This window comes from Bos indicus, chromosome 12 (assembly GCF_029378745.1).
Source record: "Bos indicus isolate NIAB-ARS_2022 breed Sahiwal x Tharparkar chromosome 12, NIAB-ARS_B.indTharparkar_mat_pri_1.0, whole genome shotgun sequence".
Lineage (NCBI taxonomy): Eukaryota > Metazoa > Chordata > Mammalia > Artiodactyla > Bovidae > Bos > Bos indicus.
In genome coordinates, this window is record NC_091771.1 from 33744717 (window position 1) to 33763022 (window position 18306).

Consider the following 18306-nt stretch of genomic DNA (forward strand, 5'->3'; position numbering starts at 1 on the left):
CCGAGATCATAAGAACCTGGCAGTTGAATTCTACTACAGTGTGTGTTAAAGCATGTGAAAACAGAGCAAATGTTCCTTATTTATAGCCTTCCTGGATGATTTTAAAGTTCCTTATAAAGAGTAATAAACCTACACAATAACTAACAATTCACCTGACATGGAGGTTTCTGTTCTAAGAAGATTGGCATCTGTTACAAGTACACATAGATGCATTTGACTAAATGTTTCAGAACAAAATCAGAGAATACTGCAGGTGGGATGAGATATTAAACTAAGTTTCTCCAGCTCAAAAATCCCAGGACTGACATTTCGTTTAGTTCAAAAATATTATAGCATTCATTAAAGAAAGAAAGCCTGCCAAACTTCTCACAGTGAGATGCTCACAATACTTTTACTTTATTATTTTCTAACTTCAATTTGTTCTTCAACAAAATAAGACCTGGGGGTAGCTGAAAGGAACCACACTACTTAATAAAGACAGGAATAAATGAAACTCTTCAAACATACACATAAAGTACATGGAGGCCTTCTCCCTCTTCAACAGCAGGAAGTGAATGGTGCTGGCACAGCAATTTACATATAAAAGAAAAGGTACATATACATGTTCAATTTGTATATATAAATAAAAAGTGGTCTAAGAGTAAAGTTCCATGAGTTGTTCAATACTTATAAGAAGGCAAAGAGACACTTTACATATATTTGTGTTTGTTTTTATTATTTGAGGAAAAGCCAACTACTTCGTAGAAAGAAATAGTTATAATTTTCTCAAATATCTTACCTTTCACAATCTCTCCACAGCCTATGTTTATTACTTTGTCACAAAAACTTCAAAATAACTTTTCTTCTAAATGCATGTATGGTTCCATTTACTTCCAACCATACCATTTGTCTACAGTTTAATAAGTAAAACTCTTTAATTAAAATATTTTATTAGTCAAATTGTAAACTTACTCTGGTCTTGTTCCTGTTTTATCACCTAGAAAATTGAAAAAGCTTCGTGTAAAAATATGCTATTTATCAGTATATTCCAAATACAAGTTTTAAGTTAACACAAACTAAGGTAAAAGTAGAAATGGTTAAGGATTTCTTAGACTGCTTCTTAAACAGTATGTGATCTCATGACTTGTCACACTCTAATCACAGCATGTTACAGACATATATATAACTGTTTTTATGTACATATAAACAGTTATGCAGCTGATTTGCAAGTATTTCTTTCAAGGGAATGAATCTTCCTTTTTCATCTATCTTCCCTGAAAAATCTTGCTGAGGAGTTTAACTCCTGAGAGCTTTATTTGACACTTTTTTAAGGCCCTATTATCAGGCTGTTCCATCTGAGTAAAAAACTAAGCTGCTAAAACATCTAAGGCTATTTTTGAATTATGGAATTACTACAAAGAAAATTAAGTAAAAACAAGATAGGACCTTGTGTTTAAAATTTTTCATTCAAAGAAAAATAAATCCAAATCTTCTAAGGTTAAAAGGATTTTATCAACTTTTAAGATAGTAATTCACCCTATAATATTATCTTCTAATAATAAAATCCATGTCCAATTAAAAAATTCCATACAGACATAGGACACTGAGTATCCTACAGCTTCATGCATTATGTCATTCTAAGTTCTTCAAAGAGGTTCAGTGCAGTATGTATGTATGCACTCCAGAGGAACATGCTTTCATCAAAACAAATCACACACAGAACCAACAACCACAGGGGGAAAAAAAAAAAAAACTTCACAATGCATTTGGATTGGAAAAAATTTTTTAAAGAATATTAGGCATGCCAAGAGCACCACAAGAAGGGCATTTTCATACTGGTTGGTGAGTAAATCTTTTTTGAAAGCACTTTCACAATATATACAATGGAACTCCAAAATGTCCCTCCCTTTAAGCCCATGATTCAATTTCTAGGTATTTGCCTTAAGGAAATAACCAAAATATGAACAAAAACTCATAATAAAATCAAACAGCATTTTCTGTGTGCCTGGCTCTGCTAAGGTTTTACAATCCTCAAACCTACCCCATGAAGCAGGGACTGTTATTTCCCCTACTTCATAACGCACCAAGAGGATAAAGAGGTTGAATATGGTCACAGAGCTTGTGAACAGCTGAGCCAGGATGTACAGCCAGCAAACGGGCTGGCCACCACACCACACTGCCTCTCTCTGCAAGGGTGCCCAGTACAGTGACACTTCCCAAAGCAAAGGTCTGGAGACAAACACTGACTGGAGGATGGTGGCTGACTGAATGATGATACATCCATTCATAAAACTGATGATAAGCACATTAAAATATTTGTAAAGAATTACTGACTCTGATTAAAACTTGTGATATATTACACAAGAAAGAACAGGTTACAAAACAACACATGGACCATGGTCCCGATTTTTAAATGTGTATTAATATACGCATTCAGATAGTTACATAAGACAAACACACCTACAAATCTGAGTCCTTTACAAAGTAGAATCTTAAATGCATAACACACAAAATTTGTGAAATATAATACAAACTTAAAAACTTCCCTGTTGAATATTTAACCAATAATTTTTCAGACACAAATTTAATTCCCTCAATAGGACTGTTAGAATGTAAAATTACAGTAACATTACTTACTCTTCTTATCCGATGAGCTACTAAAATCTATACCTCCGAGGCCTTCATTGCCAGCAGCTGAAGTAGCTGCTGTAGTTCCCAGAGTCAGGCCTAAAGCACTCTGTCCAAGTCCTACAAACAAGCCAAACATCACTGATAAAGTTCATCACCCTAATACATAATGACTTCCCCGAATGACCAACACACTCAACGCCTTTAAGTTGGATCCCAGCTTATCATCATGCTTGACTTAGACAAATAAAAAGAAACAAGTCCAGAGCATGCTTTGGACAAAGACTGATAATCTCACTTGTACTCAGTGCTATATGAAGTTTGGATGATGTGATTTTTATCAAGAGGGCCAGAATACATCTATTAACTGATGTACATGGACACTAGATTATATTTGATGTTTTTAAAGCATATCAAAGTAGTTTTAGTGTGCACATTTTTCAGGTGATTATTTGTCTTCCAATCATGCTTTGGAATTCTATGCTTCAAAATCATCCAGTACTGGATGTATAAATTAACTTGATGGGGGAAATAAGGTATTCAGTCAAATCTTCAAGTTGTACATTTTAAATATCTTACAGTTTTACTTGTCAATTATATTCCAACAAAGCTGGGGAAAAAGAAATAATCTAGTATGAATTTATAAGGTTTTTAGTATAATACAAAGCAAACAGTTTTACTATTAATGAAATTTAAAGAACTGATAGAAACTTGCAGTCGAAACATCAAAATTTCACATTCTCAAGTTCTTTTGATTAAACAAACAAACAAAAAAGACTTCACTTATTTAAATTCTACTTCACAGACAAAAGGACGTGGAAGAACTAGACTACAGTTAATCTTAAGTCAACAAAGTTAACTTAAGTCACCTTTGAATCAAGTTAAAACTTCAAAGACCCTGCCCTGGTAAATCATTTAAGTCCATGCATTCTCAAGCTGACATAAGTGTGTTCTTTTTAGACAAGACTCTATTTACTTTAAAAACAGAAAACAGCAGAATGTACTGGATAAGAGCATGGGATAAATGAAAACTGGATTTAAATCCTGACAATGTGTGGAAAACACACAGCTGGATAAATGTTATGAATTTTTAAAAAAATCAATGGCAGTTTTAGGTTAACGTAACATAGAGTAAGCATTGAATACTGTGTCAACCGAAACTCAACACAGAGATACAAAAGCAACCCTGACTCTTCTATTGTTTTTGTGTTTTGATCTCACTGGAATCTTTGGGAAAGATGTTTTAATATTTATCCTGCAAAGAAATGTATGCTACAGTAATCTAGTGATTTGGTTATTAGAAGATACTCACCAAAAAAAAAAAAAAGGAGACATCTACAAAACTAATAAAATCATTTAATATTTGCTTTTAATGTCTTGCCTTCAAGGCACTCTAATACCCTTTTCTAACATCTGTAACAAAAAGCCATTCCCAGAACCCGGTCAGGGTCAGGAGGTCAAGTTCTCTCACAGTGAATTTAGAGGCTAAACAATTCAGTACTATCCAAGTGCCATTTATTCAAAAGACAAGTTTCTTTGGAACAGTTTACTGACTCTTGAAACAGGTCCTTCTTTGTCTCCTTATCTAGTCATGTTGAGAAAATTTATTTCTAAAATATCAATATAAAATATTGATATCTAAAATATCTAAATTGGATAAAAGATATCCAATTATGTATTAAAAACTTTATCATTCACTCTTCTGGAGAGCAGGTATCACCACTTACCTGATGATGCTGTGCTTGTACCTTGGAAAAGTGAGCCTCCCAAACCAGTCAAGGCCCCCCCTAAAGAGAGGCCTGTTGAGGCAGTGGTAGTTGTGGCTGCTGTTCCACTCAAGTTATTCAGGGTAAATCCTGTGGATGCTATAAAAAGTGAAAACTGTAAGACTTCAAAAAGAACATCATTTCTAAGAACATCATAGAAAATACAAAGCATTTTCTTAAACTGATGTCAAGATATAACTGGCTCTTGTGGAAAACTATTCACTAAAGATAACATTACATATACTTAATAATAGAGAGAAATATTACCTTTAAAGCAAAAACCAGTGACAAGCATAAGCTTTGGTTAATACTAGCATGGTATCAGGTGAGAGATTACAGACAGTAATAGTTTTCAACCCAGACTACCAACTCCACACTCAAAACCAGATGACTCCAAACCAGGCAAGGTTTATGCACTCTTTATCCTCCCGTCACCAGAATGTTCCTTGAGAACAAAGCAGACAGGAACAGGTTCACACGTGACCTCTCATCCAGTACCCTGCTTTGCTCTGTAAAGAGACCAACTTCCAAGAGGGCCTCTGCTGCTTTAATGCTCAAGGCAGATCTTCACAAACCAGTAATTCAGTGCGTCAACACTGCTGAATGACTGAAGTAAAAATTTTCCCCAACTGAAGTTACTTTTTCTAAAGGTGGACACCTGTGTTCACTAACTGAATGAAATGAGAATAAAACTAGAAAATGCCACTATTCTCCAACAGCCTCACCTGCAGGAGTGGATGTCAGTGCAGACGAGAGCGTGAGACTGCTGGCCGAGGTAGAGGCGATGGGCAGCGCGAAGGGCGTGGCGGACGCTGCGGGTTTGCTGAAGCCTAAACTGAAGCCTATTGTAGATGCAGATGTCGTGGCTGCCGTTCCTGTTTTAAAAAGAATCCCATCTTACCATAACCATACGCATACTGGTATCAATCAGGACCCTGAAAGTCTAAGATCCTACTTTGTGTAGATAGAACAGATATATACACTTATAAACGAGAGAGAAATCATTCACCAAATCACAGTGGACACCAAAGAGGAAAATCCAACTGAGGTGGTGATACTGGAATTCACCTTCTGCCCCACCTCCAGATTTACCCAGAACAGCGCTTCCCCTTTCTTTTATACTCAACAGAAAAAGTCTTCCTTCTCCAAGACTAAATTAAAACACCTCCTCTGCTGCTGACAACTCTCCTCCTCTGCTCCCCTACCAGTGCCCAGCTGCCTCTCTTCTCCTCCCCATGCGGCTCCTCCAGTCTCTCCTGTCTGTATCCTTCCTCAGTTCACTTCTCTTAAATTAAAGTACAGCTGATTTAACAATGATTCAAGAGTACAGCAAAATGATTCAGTTTTATAAATAATTTTTTTCTTCAGGTTCTTTTCCATTACAGGTTATGACGAGACACTGAATTTAGTTCCCCGTTCTGTCTATTGATACTTCACACAAACCAGTTGTGTATCTCTGTTCACTTACTAAATCATACTCTATCTGGCTCCATTTTTGCTCTCTCACTTTCTAAAACTTCTTGCCCACATTCAGAATCTCAACTGTAGGTTCATAGGTCCAAGTCGATATCTATCTGAGTCTCCAAAGCTATCTCTGCCTTATGTCCCTCTGGACTCTACATGTCTCCCTATAAAAACTTCCCTAAACTCCCCACAGTCAACTGGGTTGCTAAAGTCTCCCCTGCATTCTGTCAATTCTACTTCAGAGATACCACCACCTCCAGCACATTCCGCTAAATCTCAGTATTGAAAGCATCATGCAGACTCAAGGCCACAGCCAGAAGCAGTAGCTCAAAATTATTACACAAAGAAATTATGAATGACCTGCGTTTTGGCTTCTCCTGAAAACTGAGAGAAAAGAAGCCAGAAACCATGCTCCTGGCTTGCCCCCGCCACAACTGGAGTCCCTGCCAGGGTAATGTGCTTTGGACACATATAGGTTCTAAAATCTCACAAGAGGAGCCAACTGCTTGACCGTGTAACCAATCCTGTCTAAAACTTCAGTGGTAAACAGATATGCTTTCTGTGGATAACAGGCAAGCAGCATCCAAGTAAATAAAGTCCACAAATCTTTAATTTATTTCAATTTTAAACCTGCATTTAACTAAATGAATTAACTTTTGTGGTTCCTCACTGTCCTCTCATCTTTTTGCATTATGCCCTGGCATCAAGGTCAAGGCAACTGTCGCCCTGGCTACCCTCATTCCTGGCAGCATATCATGATGGAGAACTATTAGTATAGAGCTGGAAGGGAATCTAAAACCTTTCATTCCAATACCCTCCTTTGATAGATAACTAGCTGCCAGATAGGCAATGGCACCCCACTCCAGTACTCTTGCCTGGAAAATCCCATGGACGGAGGAGCCTGGTGGGCTGCCGTCCATGGGGTCACTAAGAGTCGGACACAACTGAGCTACTTCTCTTTCACTTTTCACTTTGATGCATTGGAGAAGGAACCCACTCCAGTGTTCTTGCCTGGAGAATCCCAGAGACCGGGGAGCCTGGTGGGCTACTGTCTATGGGGTTGCACAGAGTCAGATACGACTGACACGACTTAGCAGCAGCAGCAGCATGACTGTCTAAGGCCTCACAACTATTTAGAGGTACAACCAATGCTTAATTCCAAGACTTTTGGCCTAAAGTTTGGTATCTTTTTTCCATTAAAAGGGCTTAAATGACTGAAAAATATAACTGTGAAATAAATTTTGACCAAAAAATTCTGTATTTAAATTTTTTTCTGAATTAGAAAAGGATTACACAGTCATCAATTTTTTTATTTTTTAAACACTCAGATACTGAAAGGCTCTTTGAGAAGTCAGTATCTGTTATCCGTATCAGGTCCTCACATGCTGTCTTCTACAGCCCAACTCTGTGAGAGACCAAGAATGAGCAGGAAACCACAGATCTGGGACCTCCCCTCAGAAACCCTTACCCAGAGTTAATCCTGAGTTATAGTTTTTGTTATTGCTGGAGACAAAAAGAGAAATAAGCTTGAAGCATCAGTGGAAGACTGCACTCCTTTGCCCTGTCATAGGGGAGGATTTGAAACCACCCTGAAGGAGCTGTAACACTGCAGGTGAGACTGACGGGCAACAAAGTATCTTCCACCACAATCACGATCTAACACTAGCGTTCTTCCTACAGCACTGGTTCCCTTATTACAAGCTGTATATAGTTTGGTTAATTAGGGACTGAGCTGTAAAATGCCAGGAACTACTGCCTATAACAAAATCAGGCAAGGAGAAAAAATAAAAGCTGCTCCCAACAGAGTATCAGCACTGCCTCAAGAGGCACACTCACAGTACTCCCACAGTCCTTCCGTGGCCTCTGTGCGGCTGAGGGAAGTGCCACAGTGAGGCTGGCAGCTCAACACCAAAGGTGGCAACAGAGACCAAGAGGCTCTGTGGGCAGAGGACAAAGGTAAGCAAGGAAGCAAACTTTTAAATGGTGGCGCCAGTGAAACTATTTTTGGCTTATAACAAAATATTTTTTTTATTATTATTAAAATGTCTACCAGAAAGCTTTACCTCCTGCCCTTTCCCACTGAAACTATTGTTTGTAACAGTAAAAAAAAAATCTAAGACATCTCTTTGGGATGTAAATTATAATGTTACAGCAAAATAGGAAACTGACTGTCCCACATATGCTAAATTAATGTCCCAACTCTAAACCTGACTTAATCTTCACTAACGTAGAACACTGTTATGTAATCTAACAAACTTTTGAATTACTTTAATTCATTATATTTAAGATTTATTTTATTTCATCCTTAGATGTATGTGTGTTGTTCCTCCTTCACTGAAGTAAATCACAGTTAATGGCTGGCCCTATTTCTGGCCCTTTCCTATCAGTATTTGCTATTTTTTTAAGTCTACCACCAATGATGATTCTTGTAAAGAGAGAAGACAGAGGACAGAACCTGCAAAGAATGAATATCCCAAACCCACTTCGAGAATGTGATCATCCCCCTTACCTGTGGTCGTTCCTCCCAGAGTGAACCCTGTGGCAGGTTTAGATCCGAAGAGGCTGGTTCCAAATCCACCAGAAGCAGATGTTGTAGCTGGAGTGGCGGTGCTCCCAAGGGTCCCAAAATTGAGCCCCACAGTAGGGTTGCTTGTTTATAAAAAACACAAGGTAAAGTCTACTAGAGCCAATACTCATTTAAGAGAAATGCAAGCTAGCTCTTCGAAGTTAGTATCTCACACATCTCCACAGGCTACAAAAATAACTAACAATTTACCTTTAACCAACCAAGCTCAAATATTTTTCTGATCTCTTTAATAATAAATCCACATATAAAATTATCCTTAAAAAAAGGCAACATCATTCTTCAAGAAAAGTAGGATCTAGAGCAGCTAGGATTTCAGATCCCAAGGAGTTATAAACAGGATCACACATATTCTGCTCTCACCAGTTTTTGTTTGAAAGCTGACGTATTTTAAAACCATAGGAAGTCCTATAAATGTGGATCATTCTCCTTTTGAACTAAGTATGTACAATTCACACTGCTAAGCTCATTTGTCCTTCCCCAACTGCTACGGGAAACACATGACCAGAAACAGAAAACTAAGTCTAAGTTGTCTCCACCACCTCTCTATCACTATATTACCACCACTGGGACTGGGGGTGAGGGACACAAACAGATGTGTCCTGGCACAAGGAACCTGCAAAGCAAAACTACTCTCTACCACGACAATGTGAAACTGGCAGAGGTCAGAGCTGTTCAGAGCCTCTGAAAGCTTAAAAAAGAGCAGCTGACAATGACAAGTAATGTGAACAAAGTTCACAGCTTTTCAACTGTTCTTAGCAAGCTGCAGAGGCTCAAATTTGCTATCTATAAATGGGAGAACAAATTATGAAAACAAGCCAAAATATCTTGACAATCTGAGACTTCAAAAATTATGTAGTAGAGTTGAGAGTGATTATAACCTGTATAACATAAAGGGAAATCCCGCTCATCCTATGCCCAAATCTTTATTTCTTCTCTCTCTCCCCTTCCACATAGACATAAATGCCACAACAAAACCCAAGGTCAGTTTTAAAAGAATCTTCAAAGCCTGCGGCATTTCAACTAAAGGGGCAGGCAGCAGTGACTGGGCCAGGCTCCAGTACCAGCTCTCCAACCTCCTGGCACTTGTGTGACATAGCCTTTCTGAGCCTCTATTTCCTCATAAGCAAAATGGGAATAACAAGGATTTTCTATAAAGATTTAGAAATTATGAAGAGCACATTAACTTCATTCAATAAATGTTGTTGCTACTGTTATCATAAGGAGCACTTATAAATTCAACTAAACACACTATGTACAAGGTATTACACCAGGAAATCACTGCGAGAGGAATAGAGAGGGAAGAACTTCTTAAGGAAGGAGAACTTGAAATCGGTCATCAGCACTGAGCAGGAAGGAGACGGTGCACCCTGTGTCTGTCCTCATCAGCAATGCGTGCGTGCCCCTGGTACACAGCACAGGGGGCTGGCAGAGTAGGGCTGCAAGGCCTCATCCACAATCACAATCAACTGAATCAAACCACATTCTACGAAACAGAATCAAATTAAGAAAATGTTTATTATGCTCCCCTTGCTCCGAAACAAATCAGCAACTCCATGTTTTTGCTGCTTTTCCATGAACATAAAAAGATACACAGTGAAAGTATGCACATTTAAGACAAGTATTTAAAATTTCTTGACAATTTAAGACAAGTGGAGACACAATGAAGTGTTTCACAACTTCACAAAGTTGAAAGCATTACCAAAGAAAATACATCAAAGTGAAATCTTACTTCACCAGAGAAGCAAAGGAGAAATTTCCCTGTGGCAGAGAAGTTCACTGAAAGAAAAACAAAAAGCTACCCCAAACCTAATCAATTATTGTCTTAAACAATATAATTATCTGCCAATTCCTCAACAGAATGTGTTGTAGAAAAGCCAGAAGACTGAGGCAGATCTGGAATGGAATCTTACCTTCACTGCTGGCCTTACTGTGGACTTCAGAGCTAAACTAACAAGTGACATTTACAGAGTAAACCGGCTCATTTCACCCAGCAACCCTTTGAGATAAACAGTATGTTATCATACCCCTTTCCCAGATGTGGGAACTGAAGCTTGGAGAGTAACTTCCCCAAAATGATTTCCCAAAAGAATGTTAGGTCTCCAAACCAGTACTTCAATAGGCAGGTGTTAGACCATCTCTTCTTTTATTAATTTCCCAAGACTTTCTAAAGCATGTATAAATTTTTCAAGTTTGTTAATCATTCAACAATTATTTATAAAAGCCCTTTTATATGGCCAGGCACTGTCACAGGGTCTTGGAGTGATAAATGAGCTTAAGACCTTGACCTCAAGAAGTTTCCAACCAGAGAAATATTTATCATTCATGCAGGTGGTGCTAGTGGTAAAGAACCCGCCTGCCAATGCAGGAGATGTAAGAGATGCAGGTTCAATTTCTAGGTCAGGAACATCCCCTGGAGGAGAGCACAGTAACCCACTCCAGTATTCTTGTCTGGAGAATTCCACAGACAGAGAAGCCTGCTGGGCTATACAGTCCATAGGGTTTCGACAAACACACCAAAGCAACTTAGCGCACAACACTGAACATGTATATACTGAGCTCCATTGTGTCTCTTGGAAAACCAGCATGAAAAGATCTCCACCATCGTGGAGCTTACACTGTACTGCTGAGATCAGACAATAAACAAGTCAACAAAAAATGAAATGAACTGACCACAACTGTTTAAGTGCTTTGACATCAGGTAAGGGACGGAGACCCCTCTCTGCTGACAGGTCTTGAAAAGCCTCCCTGGGCTGTAACCACCTGAGGCCCACAGCAAGCATCAGCTCAGTACCACAGGTGGCAGGGCAATTCCAAGCAGAGGGAATTGCCCTCAAGTTGGAAGGGGTTTGGCCTTCACCTGAGGAACTGAGAAAACACCCAAGCTGTGTTTTTCAAACTACGATCAGGATCCACCACAGGAGAATAACCAGCATTTAAAAAAAGAAAGGGAAAAAAAGAAAATATGAGTATCAGGTCAAAAAAGAAAAAGATCAAAAGATCAAAGTGCATAGAAAATATCAAAGTGTAAGGGTAGTATCTTTTGTTGAAACTTTGTTTCAGTTACTTATTGGTGTGCCTGCAGGCTTTTTGTGTTTGTGTTGTTTTTTGTTTTTTTTTTAAGTGGACCTATATTACTGAATTGGAGCAAACAAATGAGGTGGGCTCAGGATGTCTGAAGAGGTTCCAGACCGGGTCTGGTGGACCATGCTAAGATTCATTTTTATTTCATTTGGAGAACAGCAGAAAATCATTGATGAAAGGCAATGGAAACAAAAATTTTTAATCACCCTGGCGATAATGTTAGGAAAAAAAAAAAAGCTGATGTGAATGCAGCTGAGACAATTGGGATCCCAGGGAACTAGTCAAAGTAGAAGGTGGAAGCAGTTTTCATCTAACATGAGAAAGGTCACTGGTTGAGAACTTGGCAGGAATCTTAAGTATTTTCATAAGAATGTAAGCTTCAGGAGAACAGGACTTATTTTACCACCTAAAAGAGAGCCTATTACGTAGGAGCCTGTTCTACAAATGACAAGAGCCTACAACAGGGTGGTGTCTCCGGAAGTAAAGCAAATGGAAAGTGAGGCATTAAAAAGATCAGGCCTTACTGATTATGAGGGAAGGAGCTATTAGGGAAAACTCCAGATTTCTGACCTCACTGCATAGTCTGTATCCCCCTCCCTTTTGGTACAGACAAAGCTATTGGTTTTGTTTGGTGTGTTTTTTTGGCCTTGATAATCTACAACCACATTCTTCAAGTTTCAGGAGCTATCTTGTAATTCATTCTACACACGCCTCTTGATTTAATGATCTCCTCCACTTTTATGTTCAAAAGATTGAGTTTAAGATTAAATCTCACATCATTAAAAAGATATTTATCTTAATTGCCTCTTTCTGGAGATCAGCTAGCCAAATGGTTGTCACACTTTGCGGGGGGGCGGCGGGCGGTGGTGAGTAGCAGGCTCCACAAAAAACGAAGACGATGGAGCCTACATTTTACAAGACAAGAAAAGAACAATGCGAGTCGACGCAACGCCCTCACCTGTGTGATACTAATTTGCAGAGACTGTTCGAAATTACGACCAATAAGTGCTTGTAACAAGTATTTGAAACAAACAAAAAACCCCCACAAAAGCTCAGATAGGGTTCCATGAAGCACAAAAGGTTTGAAACCGTGTTGAAAATAACCAGGAAATCATTAACGACCCAAACCACATATCCTGCAACGGCGTCTCAATTATCGGGGACAAACTTGACATTGTCCCCCCTTAAAATTTCCTATTGTCTTTTTCTAACCCCAACAAGCTGAGATCCACTCAGCCGCTTGACATTCATGGGCGCCGCAGTAGAGCGCCGGGATGGGCCCAGAGAAGCCGCGATGCCGCCGCAGAGCCTCCCCACCCAGGCCGCCCACCCCCGCCGCCCGCGACCCCCAGGCCGTCCCCAGCCCCTTAGGGAGCCCCCACAGGCCCTCTGTCCCCCAGGCCGCCCCCGACAGGCCCCTCGCCCCCAAGGTCTCCCCCCCACAGGCCCCAGGTCCCCAAGGCCGCCCCCGCAGGCCCCTCGTCCCCCAGGTCGCCCCCCACAGACCCCTCGCCCCCCAGAGGCCACTCGTCCCCTAGGTCGCCCCCCACAGACCCCTCGCCCCCAGAGGCCACTTGTCCCCTAGGTCGCCTCTCGCAGGCCCCTCGTCCCCCAGGCCCCTCGGCCCTCAGGCTGCCTCCCGCAGGCCCCCACCCCACTCGCCCCCGCCTTCAGGCCCCAGCCCCCGAGGCCGCCTGCCCCCAGCCCCGCCGGGAAAGAGGCCGCTCGCAGTTACCTGGACGTCCCGGTCCCGAAGGAGAAACCTCCGCCCGTGCTGCTCCCGCCAGCGGCCACGGTGGAGGAACCCAGCGTGCTGCTCCCGAAGGAGAACCCTGTGGACATGGCTGCGGGCTCCGCGCGCCCTCGGCACGCTAAAGGGTCGGCACGCCGTTACCGCCTTAAGGCCCAGGTGGGCCCGGCAGCATCGCTCCCGCCGAGCCGCGACCTGGCGCGAACGCCGAGCCCCGCAGCCGCGAAAACAGGCTTGAGGGCGGGGTGGAAGCCGCGCCGCGCACGTCTGAGCTGGTCGCGCGCACGCAGCTCCCGAAGCGCTCCCGCCGCGCAGGGGCTGCTGGGAAGGGGCGGGACCAGCGCGCCGCGCAAGGCGCCCTGGGACGGACGAGGGTGGTGCCCGGAGGTCCTGCTGGGATAGGGCTTTGGTTTCAGTTCCGTTGAGTTTCAGTCAGTTCAGTTCAGTTCAATCGCTCAGTCGTGTCTGACTCTTTGCGACCCCATGGACTGCAGCACGCCAGGCCTCCCTGTCCATCACCTACTCCCGGAGTTTAAGTCGGTGATGCCATCCAACCATCTCATCCTCTGTCCTCCCCTTCTCCTCCCGCCCTCAATCTTTCCCAGCATCAGGGTCTTTTCAAATGAATAAGCTCTCCGCATGAGGTGGCCAAAGTACTGGAGCTTCAGCTTTAGCATCAGTCCTTCCAGTGAATATTCAGAACTGATTTCTTTTGGGATGGATTGGTTGGATCTCCTTGCAGCCCAAGGGACCACTAAGAGTCTTCTCCAACATCACAGTTTAAAAGCATCAATTCTTCGGCGCTCAGCTTTCTTGAATCTCAGTTATTGCTTATATCTTTGCCGCCTGCCAGGGAAGATGCGCAGTGGACTGTACGAAAAAAGTTCCGAAGCGAGAACGATGTAAGGGTTCCGTTAAGCAAACCTTACACATAAGAAAAACGGAGTTTTAAAGAGATTCCCTCCGGCAGGAGGATGAGGAAAGGCTTGCTGGCTGTGGTGCATTTGAGTTGCACCAAATGTAGGTGCACCTTGTTTTTCCATCAGAGGTTGTCACGTTACTCTTGCAAAGGATTTTCCTACCTGCTGTTTTTTCCAGTAAAATATATTTTATAAGCAACCGCCGTATTTGCTTTCCAAAACAATTCCCACCAGGACACTGCCTTGATCAGAAACCCAATGACTCTTTCCTTGTGGCACTCAGTGGCTTATAAGTCACGTCTCTTTATAACCTGACATCTCAAAGCTCCCCTTAATGCAGCATTTTCTCCTGCCTTGAGCTTGGGCTACCTGATACGCACTGAACTGTGTCCCTCCGCAATTCACATGTTGAAAACGTAATCCCCAATGTCCTGGTAGTTATTTGAGATGGAGCCTTTGGGAGGCAATGGCTGGATGGCATCACCGACTCGGTGGACATGAGTTTGGGTGAACTCCGGGAGCTGGTGATGGACAGGGAGGCCTGGCGTGCTGCAGTTTATGGGGTCGCAAAGAGTCAGACACGACTGAGCGTCTGAACTGAACTGAACTGAAGGCTTAAATGAGGTCGTGAGAGTGGGACCATCATGGCAGGACTGGTTCCCTAATAAGACCACACCAGATACAACACTGTAAAGCAACTATGTATCTGTGCGTGTGCATATTCGAAATGTTTAAATGGATCGGTCCTGTTGGGCTCTGCGACCCCGTGGACTGTAGCCCGCCAGGCTCCTCTCCATAGGATTTTCCAGGCAAGAATACTGGAGTGGGTTCTGATTCCCTTCTCCAGGGGATCTTCCCAACCCAGGGATGGAACCCGCCTCTCCTGCATTGCATTCTTTACCACAGAGCCACCTGGGAAGTCAAAGCAACCATACTTCAATAAAAATTAATTTCAAAAAAGAGGAAAATTTATTTTAAAGGAAAAAATATTTGTTTTTAATTTATAAAAGTTCTATTTGGTTCTTCTTCATGTCTGCTAGATCATTAAGAAACTATTTTTTTTTTCTCCATACACTGCAGATATTTTCATCATGTCTGATCTCTTTAAACATAATGAGCATAATTTTTTTTTTTAACAAACTAAGCCTGGTAATTATAAACTCATTGCCACTTATGCTGTTCTTGCAAATTATCTCTTTAAGAATTGTTTCCTCTTGTGCTATTTTTATGGTAGCTAATGATTTTCCCTGGAAAATTAATTGTAAAGGTTATTTAAAATTTATTATAGAGTGGCATTTCACACACACACACACACACAGAAAGGATTTGTGTTTGCTATGCTAACATTCCTTGCTGTCCTTCAGTTGCTAAGTCATGTCCAACTCTTTGCTACCCTATGGACTGCAACATGTCAGGCTTCCTTGTCCTCCATCATCTCCCAGAGTTTGCTCAAACTCATGTCCTTTGAGTCGGTGATGTCATCTAATGATCTCATCCTCTATTGCCCTCACATTCCTAGGCACTAATCCCAAACGTTTAAAATGATATTCACAACCTGAAAGTGTTTTTGAAAGTCTTTTAGGTGGGAGGAATCTAGGTTATATAAATTTATTCAATGACCTTTTTAGGTAAAGGTAAAATGTTAAGGTAAATTTCCTGCAGTATTCTGGGCACTGGATTGGTTGAGACTCCTTCTGGTCCTGGCTTCACATAGGTAGAATCTCCCAATGTGCACCCTACCTGAGGTGGGCCCTATACTTTGACTCCTGCACTTTGGGTGCTGCGAGAGTGTCAAAAGAGGTACTAAAGTCACCTGATTTGGAAATGGCCCTTTGGCAGGAATTTCTGCATCCTGCTTACCTTTCTGCGTACACACTTTCCCTTCTATTTTGCACTTGTAAGTCCTCACTCTCTTCTTAGTTATTTGGTACTTTATGGAATTTGATTTTCTATTTTATTTATTCATTCATACATTTATTTTGGCCATGCTGGGAGGCATATGGGATCTTAGCTCCCCGACCAGGGATCAAATCTGCACCACCTGCATTGGAAGGACAAAATCTTAACTGCTGGGTTGCCAAGGAAGTCCCTTGATTTTCTATTTTAGATATTATTTTACTTAAAAAAAAAAAAAAAACACAGACTCATCTCCTAGCCTATCAAATTACCACAAATGAAACTTTTAATGGATTTTGAAAAACAAATCAATACAGAACAGTGTTAAGAAAACAGACTCTAGAGTCAGACTGTCTGGCTTTACCTCTGGAATCTAGGCTTTATCTGCTGCATGATGTTGGGCAAGTTACTTTATTGCATTTCACTTTCCTCGTCTTTAAAATGAGAAGGATAATAGTAATTTCCCCATAATACAGATAAAGCACTTAGTACTCTTTCTGACACCTGGTAATCATTAAAGTGTTAGTATTGTTACCTCTCTATGAGAACTGAAAAAAGAGAAGATGAGAAATGACAGGAGAAGAGAAGGGGAAGATAGAGTTTTGATGACACGTGTATGAGGATGTGAAATGGAGAAAATGATAAAACCTTGGGGGAAAATAATACAGAGAAAGGTTTTTACTTGCTTGGACTCATCACATAATTTTTAAGAGATGATGATATTAAACTATGGAGATACCATGCTTTACATCGCAATCCCATAATACTGGAGATTGTGCTGGATTCAGATAAGACTATATAAAATACATCTGATTATTTCCTTAACCTAGACTCATCTACCTCAGCAATATATGAACCGTGAACTTCTGATGTTCAAGCTGGTTTTAGAAAAGGCAGAGGAACCAGAGATCAAATTGCCAACATCCGCTGGATCATGGAAAAAGCAAGAGAGTTCCAGAAAAAACATCTATTTCTGCTTTATTGACTATGCCAAAGCCTTTGACTGTGTGGATCACAATAAACTGTGGAAAATTCTGAAAGAGACGGGAATACCAGACCACCTGACCTGCCTCTTGAGAAATCTGTATGCAGGTCAGGAAGCAACAGTTAGAACTGGACATGGAACAACAGACTGGTTCCAAATAGGAAAAGGAGTACGTCAAGGCTGTATATTGTCACCCTGCTTATTTAACTTCTATGCAGAGAACATCATGAGAAACGCTGGACTGGAAGAAACACAAGCTGGAATCAAGATTGCTGGGAGAAATATCAATAACCTCAGATATACAGATGACACCACCCTTATGGCAGAAAGTGAAGAGGAACTAAAAAGCCTTTTGATGAAAGTGAAAGAGGAGAGTGAAAAAGTTGGCTTAAAGCTCAACATTCAGAAAATGAAGATCATGGCATTCGGTCCTATCACTTCATGGGAAATAGATGGGGAAACAGTGGAAACAGTATCAGACTTTATTTTTCTGGGCTCCAAAATCACTGCAGATGGTGACTGCAGCCATGAAATTAAAAGACGCTTACTCCTTGGAAGGAAAGTTATGACCAACCTAGATAGCATATTCAAAAGCAGAGACATTACTTTGCCAACAAAGGTCCGTCTAGTCAAGGCTATGGTTTTTCCTGTGGTCATGTATAGATGTGAGAGTTGGACTGTGAAGAAAGCTGAGCGCCGAAGAATTGATGCTTTTGAACTGTGGTGTTGGAGAAGACTCTTGAGAGTCCCGTGGACTGCAAGGAGATCCAACCAGTCCATTCTGAAGGAGATCAGCCCTGGGATTTCTTTGGAAGGAATGATGCTAAAGCTGAAACTCCAGTACTTTGGCCACCTCATGCGAAGAGTTGACTCATTGGAAAAGACCCTGATGCTGGGAGGGATTGGGGGCAGGAGGAGAAGGGGACGACAGAGGATGAGATGGCTGGATGGCATCACTGACTCGATGGACGTGAGTCTGAGTGAACTCCAGGAGTTGGTGATGGACAGGGAGGCCTGGTGTGCTGCGATTCATGGGGTCACAAAGAGTCGGACACAACTGAGCGACTGAACTGAACTGAACTGAACATCTACTTCTGCTTTATTGACTACGCCAAAGCCTTTGACTGTGTGGGTCATAACAAACTGTGGAAAATTCTTAAAGAGGTGGGAATACCAGACCAGCTTACCTGCCTCCTGAGAAACCTATATGCACGTCAAGAAGCAACAATTAGAACTGAACATGGAACAAC

General features: G+C 41.5%; 1 protein-coding gene across 1 annotated transcript in view; it reads right to left on the reverse strand.

Annotated features, from left to right (window-relative positions):
* Nucleotides 1-13525, reverse strand: part of NUP58 (nucleoporin 58) — a 30125-nt gene extending 16600 nt beyond the window's left edge. The window contains exons 1-6 of the mRNA XM_019971493.2: nt 13241-13525; nt 8347-8486; nt 5099-5248; nt 4335-4472; nt 2617-2727; nt 952-976 (exon numbers count right to left, since the gene is read on the reverse strand). Coding sequence (XP_019827052.1) covers nt 952-976; nt 2617-2727; nt 4335-4472; nt 5099-5248; nt 8347-8486; nt 13241-13347 — 671 coding nt within the window. The 5' untranslated portion in view covers nt 13348-13525. The remainder of the gene's footprint in view (nt 1-951; nt 977-2616; nt 2728-4334; nt 4473-5098; nt 5249-8346; nt 8487-13240) is intronic.
* Between the last annotated feature and the right edge of the window lie 4781 nt (nt 13526-18306).